The sequence below is a fragment of the Chiloscyllium punctatum genome, chromosome 11, assembly GCF_047496795.1.
Source record: "Chiloscyllium punctatum isolate Juve2018m chromosome 11, sChiPun1.3, whole genome shotgun sequence".
NCBI lineage: Eukaryota > Metazoa > Chordata > Chondrichthyes > Orectolobiformes > Hemiscylliidae > Chiloscyllium > Chiloscyllium punctatum.
In genome coordinates, this window is record NC_092749.1 from 6,513,876 (window position 1) to 6,535,869 (window position 21,994).

A 21,994-nucleotide genomic window follows, 5' to 3' on the forward strand; every position below is an offset into this window, starting at 1 on the left:
TAATTCTGATTATATTGATTTCAAACTTCAGCAGCTGCTATAGTGGGATTCATCCTCACAGTGTCAGAACATCATCCCAGGTCTCAGAATTATTAATCTAGTGGCATTATCACTATGCACCATCTCCACTCCCTTTATTATCTTGTAGCTTTGTGATTTGTGGGAAAGATTCATTTGTTGGTTTTGTTTTAAGAACTTTACAAATATTCATGCCAACAGTATCATAAGTTGCTCTTCAGTCTAAATGACAGGTTCACTCTTGGCTACCCCACAGCCAGTAAGATTGTCCCACCCTCACTGCACAGCTCAGAACCTCCAGCCTGAGAGAACTGAAAGTGACTGATTTCCAGGGGTCCAAGAGTATATGTTATCAAACCCTGAAACTAGGCCAGCCCCTTCACACTGTGCTGCAGATACCTCACCTTTGTTGGGTAAATAGCGCTGGAGGGGAAGGCATCAAGCGATGTCATATCCGTGTACTTCCGTTCAATGGTTTTTTTTGTAGCTGGACAGTAATGGACACTACGGACCACTTTGGGACGCACTAGTGAACCTGCAATGAGAACCGACAGCATTAGTGATAAATTCCGTTTAAGGACAATGACTATTCACCTCGATGTAGTGTGCAGGAGACAAGAGTTTACAATGTCACACGAGGGACAAAGGGCATCTACGCTTACCACCCAGCTCATTATTCCTCATCCCAGCAAAAATATTCAAGTTATTTTAAAGCACATCTTATCCAGCCAAATAACACAAGCAAGATCTCAAACTGCATCCAACAATCAACAAGTATCTGGCAGCACTGATTGAAGTGAAAGGTTGATTGCAAACCCAAGGAGACTCCTTGTTCTTCAAATGGTGCATGGAGATCTTTCAAAACCACAGGAACCACTTGGAAAAGCAGTTTGTCTTTAATTTAACATTACTAGCAACGAATCATTCTCACAATGCAGCATTAAGCTATGAACTGATTACTACATGTTCATTTTCCTCACTCGATGTGAACCAAATGCCAACATTCACTAACAAAACAAAATACAAATGGAGAGCAGCACCCAGTCTCACCCAATGAGACACTCACATTTGATCACAATTCCCTCCACACACACAACATTGCTGAGAAACCGAGAGGTCAAGGTTCGTGGGCTGACGTGGTTAGATCCAAAGCTGCCTTCCAGTCCAACGTAAAAATCCTCAAACTGTTTGGCATAGGTGGCATCAATTGAGGCAACAAAGTCCTTCAGCGCTCGCTGGAAGGCCAAGAGTTCTTCAAAGGAATTGCTCAGCAGTCTGAGAGAAAATCAGACAAAGGTTAATTGCTCAGTGCATCAGCATCAGGCTTTCAAATGTTAAACCGAAGCCCTCAAACTTCAGTTTTGAGAGCAGTAAGGGTCAGGAACCAGAGATGACAGGATTTACTGGAAAAAGAACCAAAGCCATGAGGTTTGTTTTAACAAAAAGGTGAGCTTTGATCTGGAATGCACTAAAAGCTAGTGGCTACAAATTCAATGATAACTCTGAAAATAAATCAGTTCAATGATCTCTCGGCGGAGCAGGTAACGGCTGTCTGATGGTGTTTAGTTTAAGTCGTGGTATAGTCCAGTTATTTTTTTACACGGTTAAAATTTAAAGTTTTTTTTTAAACGCCTACCGGACCCGAAAGCTGGTGCCGCGCTAGCTTACCTGGGAAGGTTTTTTTTCTCTATAAAAGTACGCAGGCGAGAAAGGGCGGAGAAAGGTAGAGCGATAGTTATTGGGGACTCAATAGTGAGGGGCACAGATAGGCGGTTTTGTGGGGGCGACAGAGACTCACGTTTGGTATGTTGCCTCCCAGGTGCAAGGGTACGTGATGTCTCCGATCGTGTTTTCCGGGTCCGTAAGGGGGAGGGGGAGCAGCCCCAGGTCATGGTCCACGTTGGCACCAACGACATAGGTCGGAAGAGGGGTGAGGATGTTAGGCAGGCTTTCAGGGAGCTAGGTTGGAAGCTCAGAGCTAGAACGAACAGAGCTGTTGTCTCTGGTCTGTTACCCGTGCCACGTGATAGAGTCGAGGAATAGGGAGAGAGAAGAGTTAAATGCGTGGCTACAGGGATGGTGCAGGAGGGAGGGATTCTGGTTTCTGGACAACTGGGGTTCTTTCTGGGGAAGGTGGGACCTCTATAAACAGGATGGTCTCCACCTGAACCTGAGGGGCACCAACATCCTTGGGAGGAGGTTTGCTAGTGCTCTTTGGGAGGGTTTAAACTAGCTCTGCAGGTGCATGGGAACCTGGACTGTAGCTTTAGGGTACAGGACCTTGAGTGTAGGGAGGTTAGGAACAAGGCATCGATCTCGAAGGAGGGTGTCGGTAAACAGGAAGGTGGCTTGAAGTGTGTATACCTCAATGCCAGAAGTATAAGAAATAAGGTAGGTGAACTTGCAGCATGGGTTGGTACCTAGGACTTCAATGTTGTGGCCATTACAGAAACGTGGGTAGAACAGGGACAGGAATGGCTGTTGCAGGTTCCAGGGTTTAAATGTTTTAGTAGGGTCAGAGGTGGGGCTAAAAGAGGGGGAGGTGTGGCATTGCTTGTCAAGGATAGTATTACAGCGGTGGAAAGGACGATGGAGGAAGACTTGCCATCTGAGGTAGTTTGGGCTGAGGTTAGAAATAGGAAAGGTGAAGTCACCATGTTAGGAGTTTTCTACAGGCCTCCTAATAGTCCGAGAGACGTAGAGGAAAGTATTGCGAGGATGATTCAGGAGAAGAGTGAAAGTAATAGGGTGGTTGTTATGGGGGACTTTAACTTCCCAGATATTGACTGGGAAAGCTACAGCTCAAGTTCGTTAGATGGGTCGGTGTTTGTCCAATGTGTGCAGGAGGGTTTCCTGACACAATATGTAGACAGGCCAACAAGAGGTGAGGCCATACTGGATTTGGTTCTAGGTAATGAACCAGGCCAGGTGTTAGACTTGGAGGTAGGTGAGCACTTCGGGGGCAGTGACCACAACTCGGTGACTTTTACTCTAGTGGTGGAGAGGGATAAGTGTGCACTGCAGGGCAGTAGTTATAGCTGGGGGCAGGGGAATTATGATGCGGTGAGGCATGACTTAGGATGTGTGGATTGGAAAAATAGGCTTCGAGGGAAGGACACAAATGATATGTGGAGCTTGTTCAAGGAGCAGCTATTGGGTGTCCTTGATAAGTATGTACCAGTCAGGCAGGGAGGAAAGGGTCTTGTGAGGGAGCCGTGGTTTAATAAGGAATTGGAATCCCTTGTGAAAGGGAAGAGGGCAGCCTATGTAAAGATGAGGCGTGAAGGTTCAGTTGGGGCGATTGAGAGTTATAAGGTAGCCAGGAAGGATCTGAAGCGAGAGCTAAGAGCAGCGAGAAGGGGACATGAAAAGTCCTTAGTTGGTAGGATTAGGGAAAACCCAAAGGCCTTCTATAGGTATGTCAGGAATAAAAGGATGACTAGGGTAGGTATCGGTCCAGTCAAGGATAGTAGTGGGAAGTTGTGCTTGGAGGCAGAGGAGATTGGAGAGACACTAAATCAATACTTTTCGTCAGTATTCACTCAGGAACAGGACGTTGTTGCTGATGTGAATATTGAGTCACAAGTGATTAGAATGGATGGCTTTGAGGTAGGTAGGGAAAAGGTCCGGGGAATACTGGAAAGGGTGAAAATAGATAAGTCCCCTGGGCCTGATGGCATTTATCCTAGGATACTCTGGGAAGCTAGGGAGGAGATAGCGGAGCCATTGGCCTTGATTTTTATGTCGTCGTTGTCTACAGGAATAGTGCCAGAGGACTGGAGGATAGCGAATGTGGTCCCCTTGTTCAAGAAGGGGAGTAGGGACAGCCCTCGTAACTATAGGCCAGTGAGTCTCACTTCTGTTGTGGGCAAAGTCTTAGAGAGAATTGTAAGGGATAGGATTTATGAACATCTGGATAGGAATAATGTGATCAAGGATAGTCAGCATGGTGTTGTGAAGGGCAGGTCGTGCCTCACAAACCTTATTGAGTTCTTTGAGAAGGTGACTAAGGAAGTGGACGAGGGTAAAGCAGTAGATGTGGTGTATATGGATTTTAGCAAGGCATTCGATAAGGTACCCCATGGTAGGCTACTGCAAAAATTACGGAGGTATGGCATTGAGGGTGCATTAGAGGTTTGGATTAGGAATTGGCTGGCTGGAAGGAGACAGAGGGTAGTAGTTGATGGTAAAGGTTCATCTTGGAGCGCAGTTACTAGCGGTGTTCCACAAGGATCTGTTTTGGGACCATTGCTGTTTGTCATTTTTATAAGTGACCTGGAGGAGGGGCTAGAAGGTTGGGTGAGCAAGTTTGCGGATGATACGAAAGTCGGGGGAGTGGTGGACAGCAAAGAAGGAAGTGGCAGGTTACAGCGGGATATAGATAAGTTGCAGAGCTGGGCAGAAAGGTGGCAAATGGAGTTCAATGTAGCTAAGTGTGAAGTCATTCACTTTGGTAGGAGTAACAAGAAGATGGATTACTGGGCTAATGGTAGACTACTTGGTAATGTGGATGAGCAGAGGGATCTTGGTGTCCCTGTACACAGATCGCTGAAAGTTGCCACCCAGGTAAATAGTGCTGTGAAGAAGGCATATGGCGTACTGGGCTTTATTGGTAGAGGAATTGAGTTCCGGAGTCCTGAGGTCATGTTGCAGTTGTATAAGACTCTGGTGCGGCCGCATCTGGAGTATTGTGTACAGTTTTGGTCGCCATACTATAGGAAGGATGTGGAGGCACTGGAACGGGTGCAGAGGAGGTTTACCAGGATGTTGCCTGGCATGGTAGGAAGATCGTATGAGGAAAGGCTGAGGCACTTGGGGCTGTTCTCATTGGAGAAAAGAAGGTTATGGGGTGATTTGATAGAGGTGTACAAGATGATTAGGGGTTTAGATAGGGTTGACAGTGAGAACCTTTTTCCGCGTATGGAGTCAGCTGTTACTAGGGGACACAGCTTTAAATTAAGGGGAGGTTGGTATAGGACAGATGTTAGGGGTAGATTCTTTACTCAGCGGGTTGTGAGTTCATGGAATGCCCTGCCAGTAGCAGTGATAGACTCTCCCTCTTTATGGTCATTCAAGCGGGCATTGGATAAGCATATGAAGATTATTGGGCTAGTGTAGGTAAGCTAGGCTTCGGTCGGCGCAACATCGAGGGCCGAAGGGCCTGTACTGCGCTGTATTTTTCTATGTTCTACGTTCAATGCTTGAAACTTTGCAGGCTAGCAGTGACGGAGCTAACTATTGGGGCTTAACTGGATAGACCCTTTAAACATTTCCTGAAGAAGGGCTTTTGCCCGAAACGTCGATTATTCTTCTCCTTGGATGCTGCCTGACCTGCTTTGCTTTTCCAGCAACACATTTTTAGACCCTTTAAACAGCCAGTATGAGCATGATGGGCTGAACTGACTCATGGGATGTTGTACATCTCATGGAACAAGAAAATGGAACAGAATATCAATGCAGAAACGGATACTTTATGATTATTCCACCAGCTCCAGCACATTTAAAAATTGCTTTTCAAATAGATAAGAAATTTCCTTAGTTCGAGGATTGAGAATCTCTGGAATTTGTTTTCTTTTCTTACCTATCCGTAGGGCGTGGATAGGGCTGGCATTTTGATTAGATTCCCTACAGTGTGGAAACAGGCCCTTTGGCCCAACCAATCCGCACCGACCCTCGGAAGAGCAACCCACCCAGTCCCATTTCCCTCTGACTAATGCACCTCGCACCATGGGCAATTTAGCACGGCCAATTCACCTGACCTGCATATCTTTGGACTGTGGGGGGGAAACCCACGCAGAAACGGGGAGAGTGTGAAAACTCCACACAGACAGTCCCCCAAGGCTGGGACTGAACCTGGGTCCCTGGTGCTGTGAGGCAGCAGTGTTAACCACTGAGCCACCGTGCCACCTTGGTGCTTGGCCAGCATTTATCATCCATTTCTAATTGGCCTGGAAACAGTGTCAGAAGGCTGCCGAAAGGAGCAGAGGATGTTCATTGTGGACTGAGATCGATAACGGAATATAAAACTGATTGGAAAAAGTGACAGCTGACACTGAAGATCAATTATTATCTTACTGAACAGCTGAGCATGTTCAAGCAGAATGAAGCCTGACCCAGCTCCTAATTGGTAAGATTTTTAATTTAAGACAAGAACAGTATACAATAATGAGGAAGCAAAATAAATATAGGTAAGGGCACCTAGAAAGGTACTTACTCTGCTGCTCTTTTTTCATTCCTTCTACGTAGGTCATTGATGTTGACAATCAGTCGGTACAAGTTGTCATTGATCATGTCCCTCACCTTACTTTGGTAAATCCCCTGGTCTTGCTGTGGACATGAATACAAAAACTTTGTCTGAAATTCCTTCAGCTGCTTCTTTACCATTCAAAAACTCGCGAAAGCAACTGATTCAATCATCAGGGACATAACCATCTTTGGTGACAGGTGAAAAACATTATTGGAATCAGAGCAGTATCCATGGAGACAAAACAAACAAGAGTTTTGAGTCTTGACGACTCTTCATCAGGTGACTGCTTTCAAATTGGACTGACTTGGTTATGTCAGAGGCAGTTTCACCCATGAAAAGGAATGAAATAAAAACAAAACGCTGCATAAACGTGACATGTCTGTCAGCATCTTCAGAACCACTACTGCTTTTTAAAAATTCATTCATGGGACATGGGCATTATTGGCTGGGCCAGTATTTATTATCCGTCCTTGGTGACCCTTGAGAAGGTCATGGTGAGCTGCCTTCTTAAATCACTGCAGTTCAAGTGCTGTAGGTTCTTTTGAATAAGATCAAATCAGACCCAATGTGTTTAACTCATTCTCTATACGCTGACAACCGGTTGGACTGGGGTGTACAAAGTTAAAAATCACACAACACCAGGTTATAGTCCAACAGGTTTAATTGTAAGGACACTAGCTTTCGGAGCGACGCTCCTTCATCAGGTGGTTGTGGAGGACACAATTGTAAGGCACAGAATTTATAGCAAATATTCTGTGTCTTACAATTGTGTCCTCCACAACCTGGTGAAGGAGTGGTGCTCCGAAAGCTAATATCCTTACAATTAAACCTGTTGGACTATAACCTGGTGTTGTGTGATTTTTAACTCTATGGAGGCTGAAGGGTGACCTTATAGAGGTTTACAAAATTACAAGGGGCATGGGTAGGATGTATAGACAAAGTATTTTCCCTGGGGTCGGGGAGTCCAGAACTAGAGGGCATAGGTTTAGGGTGAGAGAGGAAAGATATAAAAGAGACCCAAGGGGCAACTTTTTCACACAGAGGGTGGTACATGTATGGAATAAGCTGCCAGAGGATATGGTGGAGGCTGGTACAATTACAACATTTAAGAGGCATTTGGATGGGTATATGAATAGGAAGGGTTTGGAGGGATATGGGCTGGGTGCTGGCAGGTGGGACTAGATTGGGTTGGGATATCTGGTCAGCATAGATGGGTTGGACCGAAGGGTCTGTTTCCATGCTGTACATCTTTGACTCTGACTCTTTATGTGGATGCTGCCAGCCTGCTGACTTCTCCAGCTTCCCTGGTTTATATTTCACATCTCTTTGTACTTTGGTTTCAGCATGATGAATGAGTAACTGTGAAGCTTTTGAGGAAGAGATAGATACTTGATGAGTAAGAGAGAAGAAATGTTTAAGGGAGTAACTGAAGAACCAGAGTAATTGGATCAGCTTTGATCTTGCTAAAAGGTAGAGCAGGACTGAGAGACAGAGTGGTCTCTCACTTCTTGTCTGTGCTCCATGTATAATAATTAATTTCAAACATTCAAAACATTCTTGAGACAAATTATGAACAATGAGGACATGAGTCAGGCAAATACCATTGGATGTTGCTTGGCAACAGGGAGGAGGTACAGGGACAGAGATCAGAGGCCAGAAGACTGGAGGAAGAGCCCCTGGAAGTGAAATGTTAACTCTATTTTCTGCCCACAGACGCTACCAGATGTTTTGAGTTTCATTAGGAAATCCTGCAATGGTTTGTTTCAAATGTCCAGCATCTGCAGTTCTTTGTTTTACTTTAGGCCAGGGGACATTCACGTTTCAGGACAAGAGGGTACTTGAAGCACAAGACAAGTGAGCGGACGGTTGTGGGAGGAGATGGGCAAGGGATGGGGCCATGGTTTGGAGTGGGAGAATGAATGGGGTGGGCCATGGCTTGTTGTGGGGTGCTATAGGGAGGGGACGGTGTGGAGTCTGGGGGACTGTGGGGAGGGCACGGTGTGGAGTCTGGGGGACTGTGGGGAGGGGACGGTGTGGAGTCTGGGGGACTGTGGGGAGGGCACGGTGTGGAGTCTGGGGGACTGTGGGGAGGGCACGGTGTGGAGTCTGGGGGACTGTGGGGAGGGCACGGTGTGGAGTCTGGGGGACTGTGGGGAGGGCACGGTGTGGAGTCTGGGGGACTGTGGGGAGGGCACGGTGTGGAGTCTGGGGGACTGTGGGGAGGGCACGGTGTGGAGTCTGGGGGACTGTGGGGAGGGCACGGTGTGGAGTCTGGGGGACTGTGGGGAGGGCACGGTGTGGAGTCTGGGGGACTGTGGGGAGGGCACGGTGTGGAGTCTGGGGGACTGTGGGGAGGGCACGGTGTGGAGTCTGGGGGACTGTGGGGAGGGGACGGTGTGGAGTCTGGGGGACTGTGGGGAGGGGACGGTGTGGAGTCTGGGGGACTGTGGGGAGGGGACGGTGTGGAGTCTGGGGGACTGTGGGGAGGGCACGGTGTGGAGTCTGGGGGACTGTGGGGAGGGCACGGTGTGGAGTCTGGGGGACTGTGGGGAGGGGACGGTGTGGAGTCTGGGGGACTGTGGGGAGGGGACGGTGTGGAGTCTGGGGGACTGTGGGGAGGGGACGGTGTGGAGTCTGGGGGACTGTGGGGAGGGGACGGTGTGGAGTCTGGGGGACTGTGGGGAGGGGACGGTGTGGAGTCTGGGGGACTGTGGGGAGGGGACGGTGTGGAGTCTGGGGGACTGTGGGGAGGGGACGGTGTGGAGTCTGGGGGACTGTGGGGAGGGGACGGTGTGGAGTCTGGGGGACTGTGGGGAGGGGACGGTGTGGAGTCTGGGGGACTGTGGGGAGGGGACGGTGTGGAGTCTGGGGGACTGTGGGGAGGGGACGGTGTGGAGTCTGGGGGACTGTGGGGAGGGGACGGTGTGGAGTCTGGGGGACTGTGGGGAGGGCACGGTGTGGAGTCTGGGGGACTGTGGGGAGGGCACGGTGTGGAGTCTGGGGGACTGTGGGGAGGGCACGGTGTGGAGTCTGGGGGACTGTGGGGAGGGCACGGTGTGGAGTCTGGGGGACTGTGGGGAGGGCACGGTGTGGAGTCTGGGGGACTGTGGGGAGGGCACGGTGTGGAGTCGGGGGGACTGTGGGGAGGGCACGGTGTGGAGTCGGGGGGACTGTGGGGAGGGCACGGTGTGGAGTCTGGGGGACTGTGGGGAGGGCACGGTGTGGAGTCTGGGGGACTGTGGGGAGGGGACGGTGTGGAGTCTGGGGGACTGTGGGGAGGGGACGGTGTGGAGTCTGGGGGACTGTGGGGAGGGGACGGTGTGGAGTCTGGGGGACTGTGGGGAGGGGACGGTGTGGAGTCGGGGGGGGGGGCTATGGGGAGGGGACGGTGTGGAGTCTGGGGGACTGTGGGGAGGGGACGGTGTGGAGTCTGGGGGACTGTGGGGAGGGCACGGTGTGGAGTCGGGGGGGGGGGGCTATGGGGAGGGGACGGTGTGGAGTCTGGGGGGGGGCTATGGGGCAAGGGGAGTGGGGGGGGGGTTTGGGTGAAAGGGGCCAAGTGATCACCTCCCGGGGACAGAGCAGACCCAAGCCCCGGGGTTTTGGGGGGAACCCACGGCCGATCTCCCCCAGAACCCCGCCCCGCCAGCGCTGCCCCCTATCGCCCACCTCATCATCCAGGAAGTCCAGGTATTGTCTCTGAGCTTCCCTCAGGTTCGGATCCTCCGCCACCGCCGCCATTTCCACCGCTGCAGCTTTCCCGCCAAAGCCAGTCACGTGGGACCGACTTACGCGCGAAAAACCCGCGACCAATCAGAGAACTCGGCCTCTGTCACATAGACGCTTCCTGGCCCGCCCCCTGAACACTGTCCCCGCCCACTGGTGCGTCCGTGACCGACACGCCCCTTTGACATTGCCCCCGCCCCCTGAACGCTTTCCCCGCCCCCTGGGCTCGGTTGGCGTTTCCTAGACGGACCCGCCCCCTCGTGACACTGTCCCCTCCCCTGGACCTTGCTGCCCCATCCCTGACCGACCCGCCCTCTGGATACTGTCCCCGCCCCCTAGATACAGTCCCTGCCCCCTGAACACTGTCCCCGCCCCTTGAACGCTGTCCCCCACCCCCCCCCCGGACACAGTCCCTGCCCCCTGAAAACTGTCCCCGCCCCCTGGATACAGTCCCTGCCCCCTGAACACTGTCCCCGCCCCTTGAACACTATCCCCGCCCCCTGGTGTTTGCCCCGCCCCTGGCCACGTCTCCGCCCCTGACCATGGTCCCCGCCCCCTGGAGACAGGCCCTGTCTCCGGGAGACCGGCCCCGCCCCTGAAGGGCTCGCTCTGCCCAATCGTCACTGACCCCACCCCCTTGGCACTGGCCCCGCCCTGAGATCAGGCCCCGCCCATTTAAAGGGACCAACCCAGGGATGGAGGAGGGCTCTCTTTAATATCATAATGAATGGATACTGGAAATATGAAATAAAGTCAGAGCAAAAGGGTTGTAAAAGTCAGGGATTTTAATTTCCTGAACATAGACTGGTTCTGCTATAGTGTGTAAGGGCTTGGATGGTGAGGAATTTGTTAAGGGATTCCAGTCAAATTAGTGACCGAGTACCAATGTTCCTGAGCCCAGGAGTCTGGAGATCCAGACACTTTTCCTTTTTGTTCTTCTTTATTTGCTTTTCCCAAGGAAAGTGACTTTTCCCCAGGGTAGGGAAGTTGAGAAGTAGAGGGCACAGTGAGGGACAACTTATTCACGCAGAGGGTGGCACGTATATGGAATGAGCTGCCAGAGGAATTGGTGGAGGCTGGTACAATTACAACATTTACGAGGCATCTGGATGGGTATATGAACAGGCATGGTTTAGTGAGATTTGGGCCAAATGCAGGAAAGAGATTGAGTGCTTAGTGGCATGGTGTAAAGACACCAATCTCTGCATCAACATCAGCAAAATGAAGAAGCTGGTCATTGACTTCAGGAAGCAGAGTGGAGGATACGTTTCCGTCTGCGTCAATAGTACCAACAATCACCAACAATCTGTCCTGGTCCACCCATGTGGATGCTACTGTCAAAGAAATTTGGCATGACCACAAAGCTCTTATTAATTTTTATAGATGCACCATAGAAAGCATTCTATCCAGATGCTTCACAGCTTGGTATGGCAATTGCTCTGCCTAAGACCACCAGAAATTACAGAGAGTTGTGAATAACAGCTCAGTCCATCGTGCAAACAAGCCTCCCCATCCATTGCCTCCATCTCCACTTCCCATTGCCGCAGGAAAGCAACAAACATTATCAAAGATCCCTCCCACCGCAGTTCTACTCTCTTCCAGCCTGTTCCATTGGGTAGAAGACATAAACACGTACAAACAGATTCAAGAACAGCCTTTTCTCCCCTGTTATTAAATGTTTGAATGGTCATTTCAAATGTTAATGTTGTTCTCTCCCTGTATAGCTGTAACACTGCAGTCTGAACCCTGTTCTGCTCCTGAAGAATTGCTAGAAGTACTCGGCAGCTCTGGCAGCATCTGCGGAGAGAGAAAACAGCGATAATGTTTCATGTCCTGTATGACCCTTCTTAAATTCTGATTCAATGGACTCGAAATGCTAACCCTGTTTCTCTCAGCTCATTCCATACACACCCCTCTATGCGAAAAAGTTGCCCCTCAGGTTCTTTTCAAATCTTTCCCCTCTCACCTTAAACTGTGCCCTCTACTTCTGAACTCCCCCAAACTGGGGAAAAGACCTTGTCTATTTACCTATCCTGATGATTTTATAAGCCTCTGTAAGGTCACCCCTGAGCCTTCGAAGGCTGTGAGGGTCAGTGTGCTATGAATTAATTGTGCTGTTCATGACAAGCCAAGTGTGAACTCACCCAGGTGTATAATTTCCAGCACACATGTTCAACGGGTGAGTGTTGAGAATAGGCCGCTGGCTGATTAGTTTTCCCACTTTTCCCTCTTTTGGCGGCTTTCTGTCCTTTATAGTGTCCTCTGTGATTGAACCTTGCTGTTCACTTGCACACTGTGCACTATCATTGAGAATGCTCAACCTCCCAAGGGCTTTCACACAGACCAGGCCCTGGCAAAGCTGCTGTCAAGTCACAAGGCTGTGTTTAATTATTCTGTGTTTGTGTAAAGCTTTCAACTAAAGCCCACGTGATTGTAAACTGTTTTCAGTGGGTTTTGTTTTGCAGGAGGTACCAGCTGATGTTCCTTTGTGATGTGAAGCAGCCTCTGTGAGGTCAGGCAGTGGAAATGTGCTATTTTGCAGCATTCATCAACTGGCTCTGTGTTTCTCCCTGATACCCTGGTTATCAATGTACATCACTCTGCCTTCTGCTGGAACCTGCAGTCTGGTCCCACGTGGATCAAGCCTTGATTTCTCTAACTTTCGGTGAGAGCCCACTGTGTTGGACAAGTGAGTTTTCAGCTCTCTGCAGTCAGTACTGTCAACTCCAGATTGGGCTTGGCCAAGGGACAGCTTCTTCAGTGACCTGGGGATTTGAAAAAAGAACAAATTGTACTTTTTAATTGTCTGAGATCATGCGAGTCAGACTGTGCCTGTCAGCAATTGTATATGAGAGAGCACTAACAAACAAATGAACGTGTGTTAGAATGGGTTACTGTGTGTACAAAACAGCTATTTGAATTCCAATGTATATCCGTGTGTATGTGTGTGTGAGAGAGAGAGAACGTGAGTGTGTTTGTGTGAGAGTATCTGAGTGTGTCTGTGCGTGTATGTGTGTTTGACAATGAATGTATGTTTGGGTGTCTATCTGTTTGTCTGTGTGTGTAGAGGGGAGAGATGTGGGAATGTGTGGGTTTTTTAATGGTGAATTTTTAATAGTCTATCTGCTCTAACAGAATGATAGGGCAGCTTTGATGGGCTGAGTGGCCTTCTATGTCCAACAAACACTCCTTAGTCACATGGTCAGTTGTAGTTATTCACCAAACACAGTGTTCAATCTCCTCCAGTAAACCAGGAGCACAGACAGTGTGGTGGAGGGCTTACCAGACTGGGAGGACATCTAATTCAATTTGATTTATTGTCACATGTACATAGGTACAGTGAAAAAGTTTGTTTTGTGTGCAGTAAAGGCAGGTCATACCATACAAAAATCATAGGGTGATAGAACAGAGCAAGGAGTACAATGTTATGGCTGCAAAGAAGGTGCACATAAAGCAAAATCAGCATTAGATTAGAAATGTGAGAGGTCCAGTCAGCAATCTACTAACAGCAAGGAAGAGGCTGTCCTTGAACCTGTTGGTACATATGTTTCAGTTTTTGTATCTTCTGCCTGATGGAAGAGGTTGGAAGAGATTATAACTGGGATGGCAGGGCCCTTTGATGATGTTGGCTGCCTTTCCGAGACAGTGAGAAGTGTAGCCAGGGTCAATGGATGGACGGCTGGTTTGTGTGATGGACTGGCCTGTCTTCACAAGTCTCTGTAGTTTCTTACAGTCCTGGGCACAGTAGTTGCTGCTGAACTGTGATGCATCTAGACATAGGTGGTCCCTCAGCATGCACCACTCGATATCTCCCAAGTTATTCAGGGCTCGTCCCAAAACATTGTTTTTGAAAAATATCTAATTTGTACTGGATCAGTCCTGACAACTCTGACTGCCTTCCCCAAGCCTGTTCCTTGGCTTGGCCACTCTTTATTGATTATTTTCAATGTCCCTGTTGCTCTTGCCCGCCTGTTCCAATTCCTGACCGTGAGCCATGGTTCTCAGTCCCGGACACATTGAGAAAGACTGGGCAGCACCAGCACAGCTGTTTGTTAGCTGTGTGTCAGCCTGTGTGGACAATTAGCAGAGAGAGGGCAAGGGAGACAGGGAGAGTGAGAGATGGAGAGAGATGGGGGGAGGAAGAGAGAGAGAGAGAGAGAGAGATGGAGGGGGGGAAGAGAGAGAGAGAGACGGAGAGAGATGGAGAGAGGGGTTGGGGGAGCGAGAGAGAGGGCAAGGGAGACAGGGACAGAGATGGAGAGAGGGGGTGGGGGGGAGAGAGAGAGAGAGGGCAAGGGAGACAGGGAGAGAGAGATGGAGACGGGGGGAGAGAGAGAGAGAGGGGAGAGAGAGGGCAAGGGAGACGGAGAGAGATGGAGAGAGATGGGGGGAGAGAGAGAGAAAAGAGAGAGGCAGATAGACAGACAGACAGAGACAGAGAGATAGAGAGGGGAGAGAGTGAGGGAGTGGGGAGGAAAGGGGGAGTGGGGAGGAGAGAGAGAAGGAGGAAGGGAGAGACATAGAAAGGAAGAGAGAGGCAGGGAGAGAGAGGGGGAGGGAGAGAGAGAGAAAGGAGAGAAAGGGGAGAGAGTGAAGGAGTGGGGAGGAGAGAGAGAAGGAGGCAGGGAGAGAGGGAGGAAGGGAGAGGGAGGGAGGGAGAGGGAGTTTAGGACAGTTTTAGACAGTTTTAGACAGTTTAGCAGAGTGGTCCAGGAAATGGCTCATGAAATTCAATATGAGCAAATGCGAAGTCTTGCAATTTGGAAAATAAAAATACAAGCATGGACTATTTTCTAAACAGTGAGAAAATTCATAAAGCCAAAGTACAAAGGGATCTGGGAGTGCTAGTTCAGGATTCTCTAAAGGTTGACTTGCAGGTTAAATCTGTGGCTAAGAGAGCAAATGTAATGTTGTCATTTATCTCAAGAGGGTTGGAATGTAAAGGCAGTGATGTGCTACTGAGACTTTAAAACTCTAGTTAGGCCCAATTTAGAATACTATGTCCAATTTTGGACCCCACAACTCAGGAAGGACATACTGGCCCTGGAGAGTGTCCAGCGGAGATTCACACGGATGATCCCTGGGAATGGTAGGCCTAACATACGAAGAATGGCTGAGGATCCTAGGATTGTATTCATTAGAGTTTAGAAGGTTGAGGGGAGATAGAACATAGAACATAGAACAATACAGTGTAGTACAAGCCCTTTGGCCCTCGATGTTGCGCCGATCCAAGCCCACCTAACCTACACTAGCCCACTATCCTCCATATGCCTATCCAATGCCCGTTTAAATACCCATAAAGAGGGAGAGTCCACCACTGCTACTGGCAGGGCATTCCATGAACTCACGACTCACTGAGTAAAGAATCTACCCCTAACATCTGTCCTATACCTACCACCCCTTAATTTAAAGCTATGCCCCCTCGTAATAGCTGACTCCATACGTGGAAAAAGGTTCTCATGGTCAACCCTATCTAACCCCCTAATCATCTTGTACACCTCTATCAAGTCACCCCTAAGTCTTCTTTTCTCCAATGAAAACAGCCCCAAGTGCCTCAGCCTTTCCTCATACGATCTTCCTACCATACCAGGCAACATCCTGGTAAACCTCCTCTGTACCCGTTCCAGTGCCTCCACATCCTTCCTATAGTATGGTGACCAAAACTGCACACAATACTCCAGATGCGGCCGCACCAGAGTCTTATACAACTGCAACATGACCTTAGGACTCCGGAACTCAATTCCTCTACCAATAAAAGCCAATACGCCATATGCCTTCTTCACCGCACTATTTAACTGGGTGGCAACTTTCAGAGATCTTTGTACATGGACACCAAGATCCCTCTGCTCATCCACACTACCAAGTATTCGACCACTAGCCCAGTACCCCATCTTTTTGTTATTCATACCAAAGTGAATCACCTCCCACTTACCCACATTGAACTCGATTTGCCACCTTTCTGCCCAGCTCTGCAGCTTATCTATATCCCGCTGTAACCTTACACATCCTTCCTCACTGTCAACAACTCCACCGACTTTCGTATCATCTGTAAACTTGCTCACCCAACCTTCTAGCCCCTCCTCCAGGTCATTTATAAAAATGACACACAGCAATGGTCCCAAAACAGATCCCTTGCGGAACACCGCTAGTAACTACACTCCAAGATGAACCTTTACCATCAACTACTACCCTCAAATTTAATAGAAACTTACAAGATAATGCATGGCTTAGAAAGGGTGGATGCTGGGAATTTGTTTCCGTTAGGTGGGGATACTCGGACCCATGGGCACAGCCTTAGAATTAGAGGGAGTCAATTTAGAACGGAAATTAGGAAATATTTCTTCTGCCAGACAGCGGTGGGCCTGTGGAATTCATTGCCTCAGAGCACAGTGGAGGCTAGGATGTAAAATGTCTTCAAGGCAGAGATTGATAAATTCTTGATCTCACAAGGAATTAAGGGATATGGGGAGAGTGCAGCTACGTGGAGTTGAATTGTCCATCAGCCATGATTGAATGGTAGAGTGGACTTGATGGGCCGAATGGCCTTATTTCCACTCCTATGTCTTATGGTCTTATGGGAGAGGGGGAGAGAGGGCGCCGAGAGAGAGAGAGAGAGAGGGACGGGGAGAGAGAGAGAGGGAGGGAGAGAAAGGAAAGGAGAGAGAGAGAGGGGGAGGAAGGGGGATGAGTGAAGGAGGGAGAGGGAGGGAAGGAGCGAGAGACAGAGGAATGGAAGGAGGGAGAGAGGGAAGGGGAGAGTGAGGGAGAGAGGGAGACAGAGACAGAGAGGGACATGGTGAGAGTGAGGGAGAGTGAGAAAGATGGGAAAGGAAGGGAGAGAGGAAAAAAGAGATGGCAGGAAGAGAGAGTCAGAGGCATGGAGAGAAAGGGTGGGGGAAGGGGAGAGAGAGATGGGGAGTGGGGGGGAGAGCATGAGAGTGACAGAGTAACAGGGAGGGGAAGAGAGACAGTGTGTGGAGGGAAGGGAAGGGGAGTGAGGAAGAGAAAGATGGGAGATGGAGAAAGACAGAGAGAGCAGGGAGAGGGAAGGAGGTTGGAAGAGAGGGGCAGCTGAGAGAAAGATGGGTGGACAGAGAAAGGGAGGAACAGAAAGACAGCAGGTAGGTGGGGGATGGGGACAGGAAGAAAGAGAGAAATGGATGGAGTTGAGAGAGGGAGGGGGATGGTTGGAGAAAGAGCGAGGTGGAGGGGCAGGGTTGAGGAGAAAGAGAGGGAGAGGGTGGTAGGGAGAAAAGGAAGGAGGGAGAGAGGAAGTGAGAGAGGCAGGAGGAGAGGGGGAGAAGAGAGAGTTTGGGAAGCAGAAAGAGAGAGAGGGAAAAGAGGGACAGTGCGAATAATGGGGGAGAGAGGGAGAGAAGAGACGGAAAAATAATATGCTGTTTACTCTCAGATGAAATGGGGAGGGGTTAGCAAGAGTGAGTGGGAAGTGCCCAGTGCTGACACAAAGACATTCAGTGTGTTTGTTGTCACTGGGAGTTTGACTGAGGCTGGGCTGTCACCTGCGCAATCGCAGTGCAGTTAGCAGGGCAGTGATCACACATTACAGCACTCCAGGGAGATCAGCACTTCATCGCCAGCGTGGAAACCCTTTCCTTCAGAAAATGCCTGCTTCACAGAAAACCGCTTGGTCTCCAGCAGTTTGGTATTACATTTCACAATCTCTCCTCCACACTGAGTTATTTGGCATTGACCCGTTTCCTGATTGCTTTCTGTTCTGATCACTCCCAGTCTGCACAGGGTTTGGGAGTCTTGTTCAAAACCTCTTTTTGCTGTTGTTTATCTTTTCATTGTTGCCAGTATAGTTGTTTTTACTTCACAGAGATTCCAGTTTCTCCGGGAGAGAAACTTGGATTGAAGATCCAGGGAGATATAGACAGAGCAGTGCACATTTCCTGAGTGCACCCTGGAAATGATAGGGTCAGTAACACTGGGAGGAGTGGGGGTCAGTCCCTTTCACTCTGTTTGGTTCTGTGAGTCAGGGTCTGTCTGGGTCAGTGAGACAGGGTCTGTCAGTGTGTGTGAGTCAGGGTCTGTCTGGGTCAGTGAGACAGGGTCTGTCAGTGTGTGTGAGTCAGGGTCTGTCTGGGTTAGTGACACAGGGTCTGTCAGTGTATGTGGGTCAGGGTCTGTCTGGGTTAGTGAGACAGGGTCTGTCAGTGTGTGTGTGAGTCAGGGTCTGTCTGGGTTAGTGAGACAGGGTCTGTCAGTGTGTGTGTGAGTCAGGGTCTGTCTGGGTCAGTGAGACAGGGTCTGTCAGTGTGTGTGAGTTAGGGTCTGTCTGGGTCAGTGAGACAGGGTCTGTCAGTGTGTGTGTGAGTCAGAGTCTGTCTGGGTCAGTGAGACAGGGTCTGTCAGTGTGTGTGAGTTAGGGTCTATCTGGGTCAGTGAGACAGGGTCTGTCTGGGTTAGTGACACAGGGTCTGTCAGTGTGTGTGAGTCAGGGTCTGTCTGGGTCAGTGAGACAGGGTCTGTCAGTGTGTGTGAGTCAGGGTCTGTCTGGGTCAGTGAGACAGGGTCTGTCTGGGTTAGTGAGACAGGGTCTGTCAGTGTGTGTGAGACAGGATCTGTCTGGGTTAGTGAGACAGTCTGTGGGTGAGTGAGACAGGGTCTGTCTGGGTTAGAGTGACAGGGTCTGTCAGTGTGTGTGAGACAGGGTCTGTCTGGGTCAGTGAGACAGAATATGTCTGGGTCAGTGAGACAGGGTCTGTCAGTGTGTGTGAGAGACAGGGTCTGTCTGGGTCAGTGAGACAGGGTCTGTCAGTGTGTGAGAGACAGGGTGTGTCTGGGTCAGTGAGACAGGGTCTATCAGTGTATGTATAGTAGGGTCTGTAGTGTATGTGTGACAGGACCTGTCAGTGTATGTGATTCCCAAACAGCTTCTTATGGAGATGGATATCAGGGGTCGTTTTGTTTGCTTTTTCCAAATGTTGCTCACTGGGACATTTGTCATGGATGGAGTCTGTTACTATTTTCGTATCTGACTCCGTTTAATTATCACAAAGTGAACGTTTTCTCCTTTCTGTGCTGTGCCTAGCTTCTGGAGTTCGGGATGGAAGAAGATGATATGAGATTCCAGCTCTGTGGGTCCTCGAGTGACTGACTGTGTGGAGTTTGCACATTCTCCCTGTGTCTGTGTGAGTTTCCTCCAGGTGCTCTGGTTTCCTCCCACAGTCCAAAGATGTGCATGTTGGTGAATTGGCCAGGCTAAATTCCCCATAATTGTTAAGGGATGTATATGTTAGGTGCATTAGTCAGGGGAAATGTAGAGTAATAGGAGAATGGGAATGGGTCTGAGTGGGGTACCCTTCAGAAGGTCAGTGTGGACTTGTTGAGCCAAATGTTGAGAGTGTAGTGTTGGAAAAGCACAGCAGGTCAGGCAGCATCCAAGGAGCACGGGAGTCGACGTTTCGGGCAAAAGCCCTTCTTAGTTTCCTGATGAAGGGCTTTTGTCTGAAGCGGTGATTCTGCTGCTCTTGGATCCGGTCTGACTTGCTGTACTTTTCCACTCTTGACTCTAATCTCCAGCATCTGCAGCCCTCACTTTTGCTTTGTTCGGCCAAATGACCTATTTCCACACCGTAGGGATTCTGTAAAGAAAATGTGGGATTCCAGCTCTGTGCCTGAAAACATGGATCCAACATGTTCAAACCAAAACAACTGCAACAGATTGATGTTCTGTACAATGGTTGGTCAGTTAAAACCAGAACATCAGAGATTTCATACATTCTGCTTCAGAAACCTCCTGCGTGATCTGGAGTTCCAAATTTAAATCCACTGGATTTACTCTGGGAGCTGGTGTTCATAATTTCAGCTCACTGGATTAACTCTGAGAGAGGAGGACTCTGTTGAAGTGTCTGGGAATTACTGAGTGTGTCAGGGAAGGAAGTAGTGATAAGGAGGGCAGGTCAGATGTGCAAAGAGGAATAAGTAGACATTTGAATTTGCAAAAGTCAGTCCAGAAGGAGCTACATAAAATATTACTGCACTAGATAAGGGATGCTAATATTGATGAGGGAATGGGGATTGCAGTGATAGTCAAAATCAAGTTGCCTTTCTCATCTGGGAGAGATGACAGTTATTGGTTTATCCTGAGGGTCACCATGCCTCAGGCAAGGGAAGAGGTTGTGAAGAGGAGTCCAGGTATGGGAATTGAACCCACTCTGTCGGTATCACCATGCTTCACAACCCACTCATCCAGCTAACGTAGGTTTTGCTCTGACAGTAGTGAGGAAGGTTTGACTAATGTCCAGGAAATAGAGATTGGAGTTAACTGGGTCAGTCTCAAGCTGTAAAGAGTAGAAAGCTTCCTGTATGTATCAGTGCTGGGGGCCTCCACAATCTGCAATCTCCATCCAACATGACTAGGGCTTATACAATTAATTGCAGGGCCTTGGCTAGTGTTGAAGAACAGAGGGACCTAGGAATTCAGGTACATAATTCTTTGAAATTTGTGTCACATACAGACAGGGTGGTTAAAAAGTTGTTTAGCATGCTTGCCTTCATTGCTCAGTCCTTTTAGTGTAGGTGTTGGAATGTCATGTTGAAGTTGTATTGCTGAGGCCTTTTCTGGAATGCTGTGTCCAGTCCTAGTCTCCCAGTTATAGGAAGGATATCATTGAAGTGGAGAGGGTTCAGAAGAGATTTGCCAGGATGTTGCCGGGTATGGAAAGTTTGAGTTATAAAGAAAGGCTGCAAAGGCTAGGACATTTTTCACTGCAGTGTAGGAGGTTGGGGGGTTACTTTCTAGAGGTTCATAAAATAGTGAGGGGTGTAGATAGAATTAATGGTACTTGTCTTTTCTCTCAGATGAGGGATTTCAAGGGTACAGGGAATATTTTTAAGATGAGGGGAAAGGTTTAAAAAATAAATCAGGGGCCAGTTCATGTATGGAATGAACTTCCTGAGGAATTGGTGGATATGGGTAGTTACAATATTAAAAAGACATTTGGATAAGCACATGAATAGAAAATGTTTGGAGGAATATAGATCAGAAGCAGACAGGTGGGACTAGTTTAGGATTATGTTCAGCATGGACTGTTTGGACCAAAAGGTCTGTTTCCGTGTTGTATGATTCTTATGACTTCAATGATGGGCTCTAGATATTGTAGTTGATGATATAAGAATGTGTTGTAAGATTAAGTGTGAGGAGGACTCAAAGAGACAAATTTGACACCGTAAGACTATAAGATACAGGAGCAAATTAAGTTATTCAGCCCATTGAGTCTCCTCTGCCATTCGATTATGGCTGATACGTTTCTCTCCTCCATTCTCCTTTCTTTCCCTGTAATCCTTGATCTTCTTACCTATCAAGAACCTTCGTTTTAAATACAGGCAATGTCTTGGCCTCCATAGCCTTCTGCTGCAATGAGTTCCATACATTCAACACCCTCTGGGTGAAGAAAATTCCTCCTCATCTCAGTTATAGTTCTCAAAGGTCATTCCTTCACTGAGGTTGTGCCCTTGTGTCCGAGTATCTCCATTAGGGAAATAGCTTCTCCATGTCCCCTCTATCCAGACCTCTCTGCATTCTGTAAGTTTCAACCAGATCCCTCCCCTTCTAAACTCCATCAAGTGCAGATCCAGAGTCCTCAACTGTTCCTTCATCCCAAGGATTGTTTTTGTAAACTCTTTAAGGCCAGCATATCCTTCCTTAGGTATGGAGGCCAAATGTCTGACCAGAGCCTTCTATAGTCTCAGCAATGTATCTCTGCTCTTGGATTCTTGCCCTCTTGAAATGAATGCGAACATTACATTTGCCTTCCTAACTGCCAACTGAACCTGCAGGTTAACCTGAAGAGAATTCTGAACTAAGGACTCCTAAGTCTCTTTGTGCTTCCGATTTCTGAAGTCTTTCTACATTCAGAAAATAGTCTATGCCTCTATTCTTCCTGCCAAAGTGCATAATCTTTCACTTTCTCACATTGTGTTCCATCTGTCACTTCTTTGCCCACTCTCCCAGCCTGTCCAAGTCCTTCTACAGCC

The 21,994-nt window shown here is 48.8% G+C and overlaps 2 protein-coding genes across 4 annotated transcripts in view; one reads left to right on the forward strand and one right to left on the reverse strand.

Annotated features, from left to right (window-relative positions):
* LOC140482702 (zygotic DNA replication licensing factor mcm3-like) overlaps positions 1-10,071 on the reverse strand; it is a 36,370-nt gene extending 26,299 nt beyond the window's left edge. The window contains exons 1-4 of the mRNA XM_072580232.1: positions 9,935-10,071; positions 6,233-6,345; positions 1,085-1,293; positions 423-553 (exon numbers count right to left, since the gene is read on the reverse strand). Coding sequence (XP_072436333.1) covers positions 423-553; positions 1,085-1,293; positions 6,233-6,345; positions 9,935-10,006 — 525 coding nt within the window. The 5' untranslated portion in view covers positions 10,007-10,071. The remainder of the gene's footprint in view (positions 1-422; positions 554-1,084; positions 1,294-6,232; positions 6,346-9,934) is intronic.
* Positions 10,072-12,622: 2,551 nt separating this feature from the next.
* The window catches only part of LOC140482703 (membrane progestin receptor beta-like), a 31,032-nt gene continuing 21,660 nt past the window's right edge, over positions 12,623-21,994 (forward strand). The window contains exons 1-2 of one of the 3 annotated variants that reach the window (XM_072580234.1): positions 17,503-17,654; positions 19,047-19,146. The gene's annotated coding sequence lies outside the window, so the exon portion shown is untranslated. Of the gene's footprint in view, positions 12,681-17,502; positions 17,655-19,046; positions 19,147-21,994 lie in introns of those variants that run through there. The other 2 variants (XM_072580236.1, XM_072580233.1) reach the window with 2 other exon arrangements.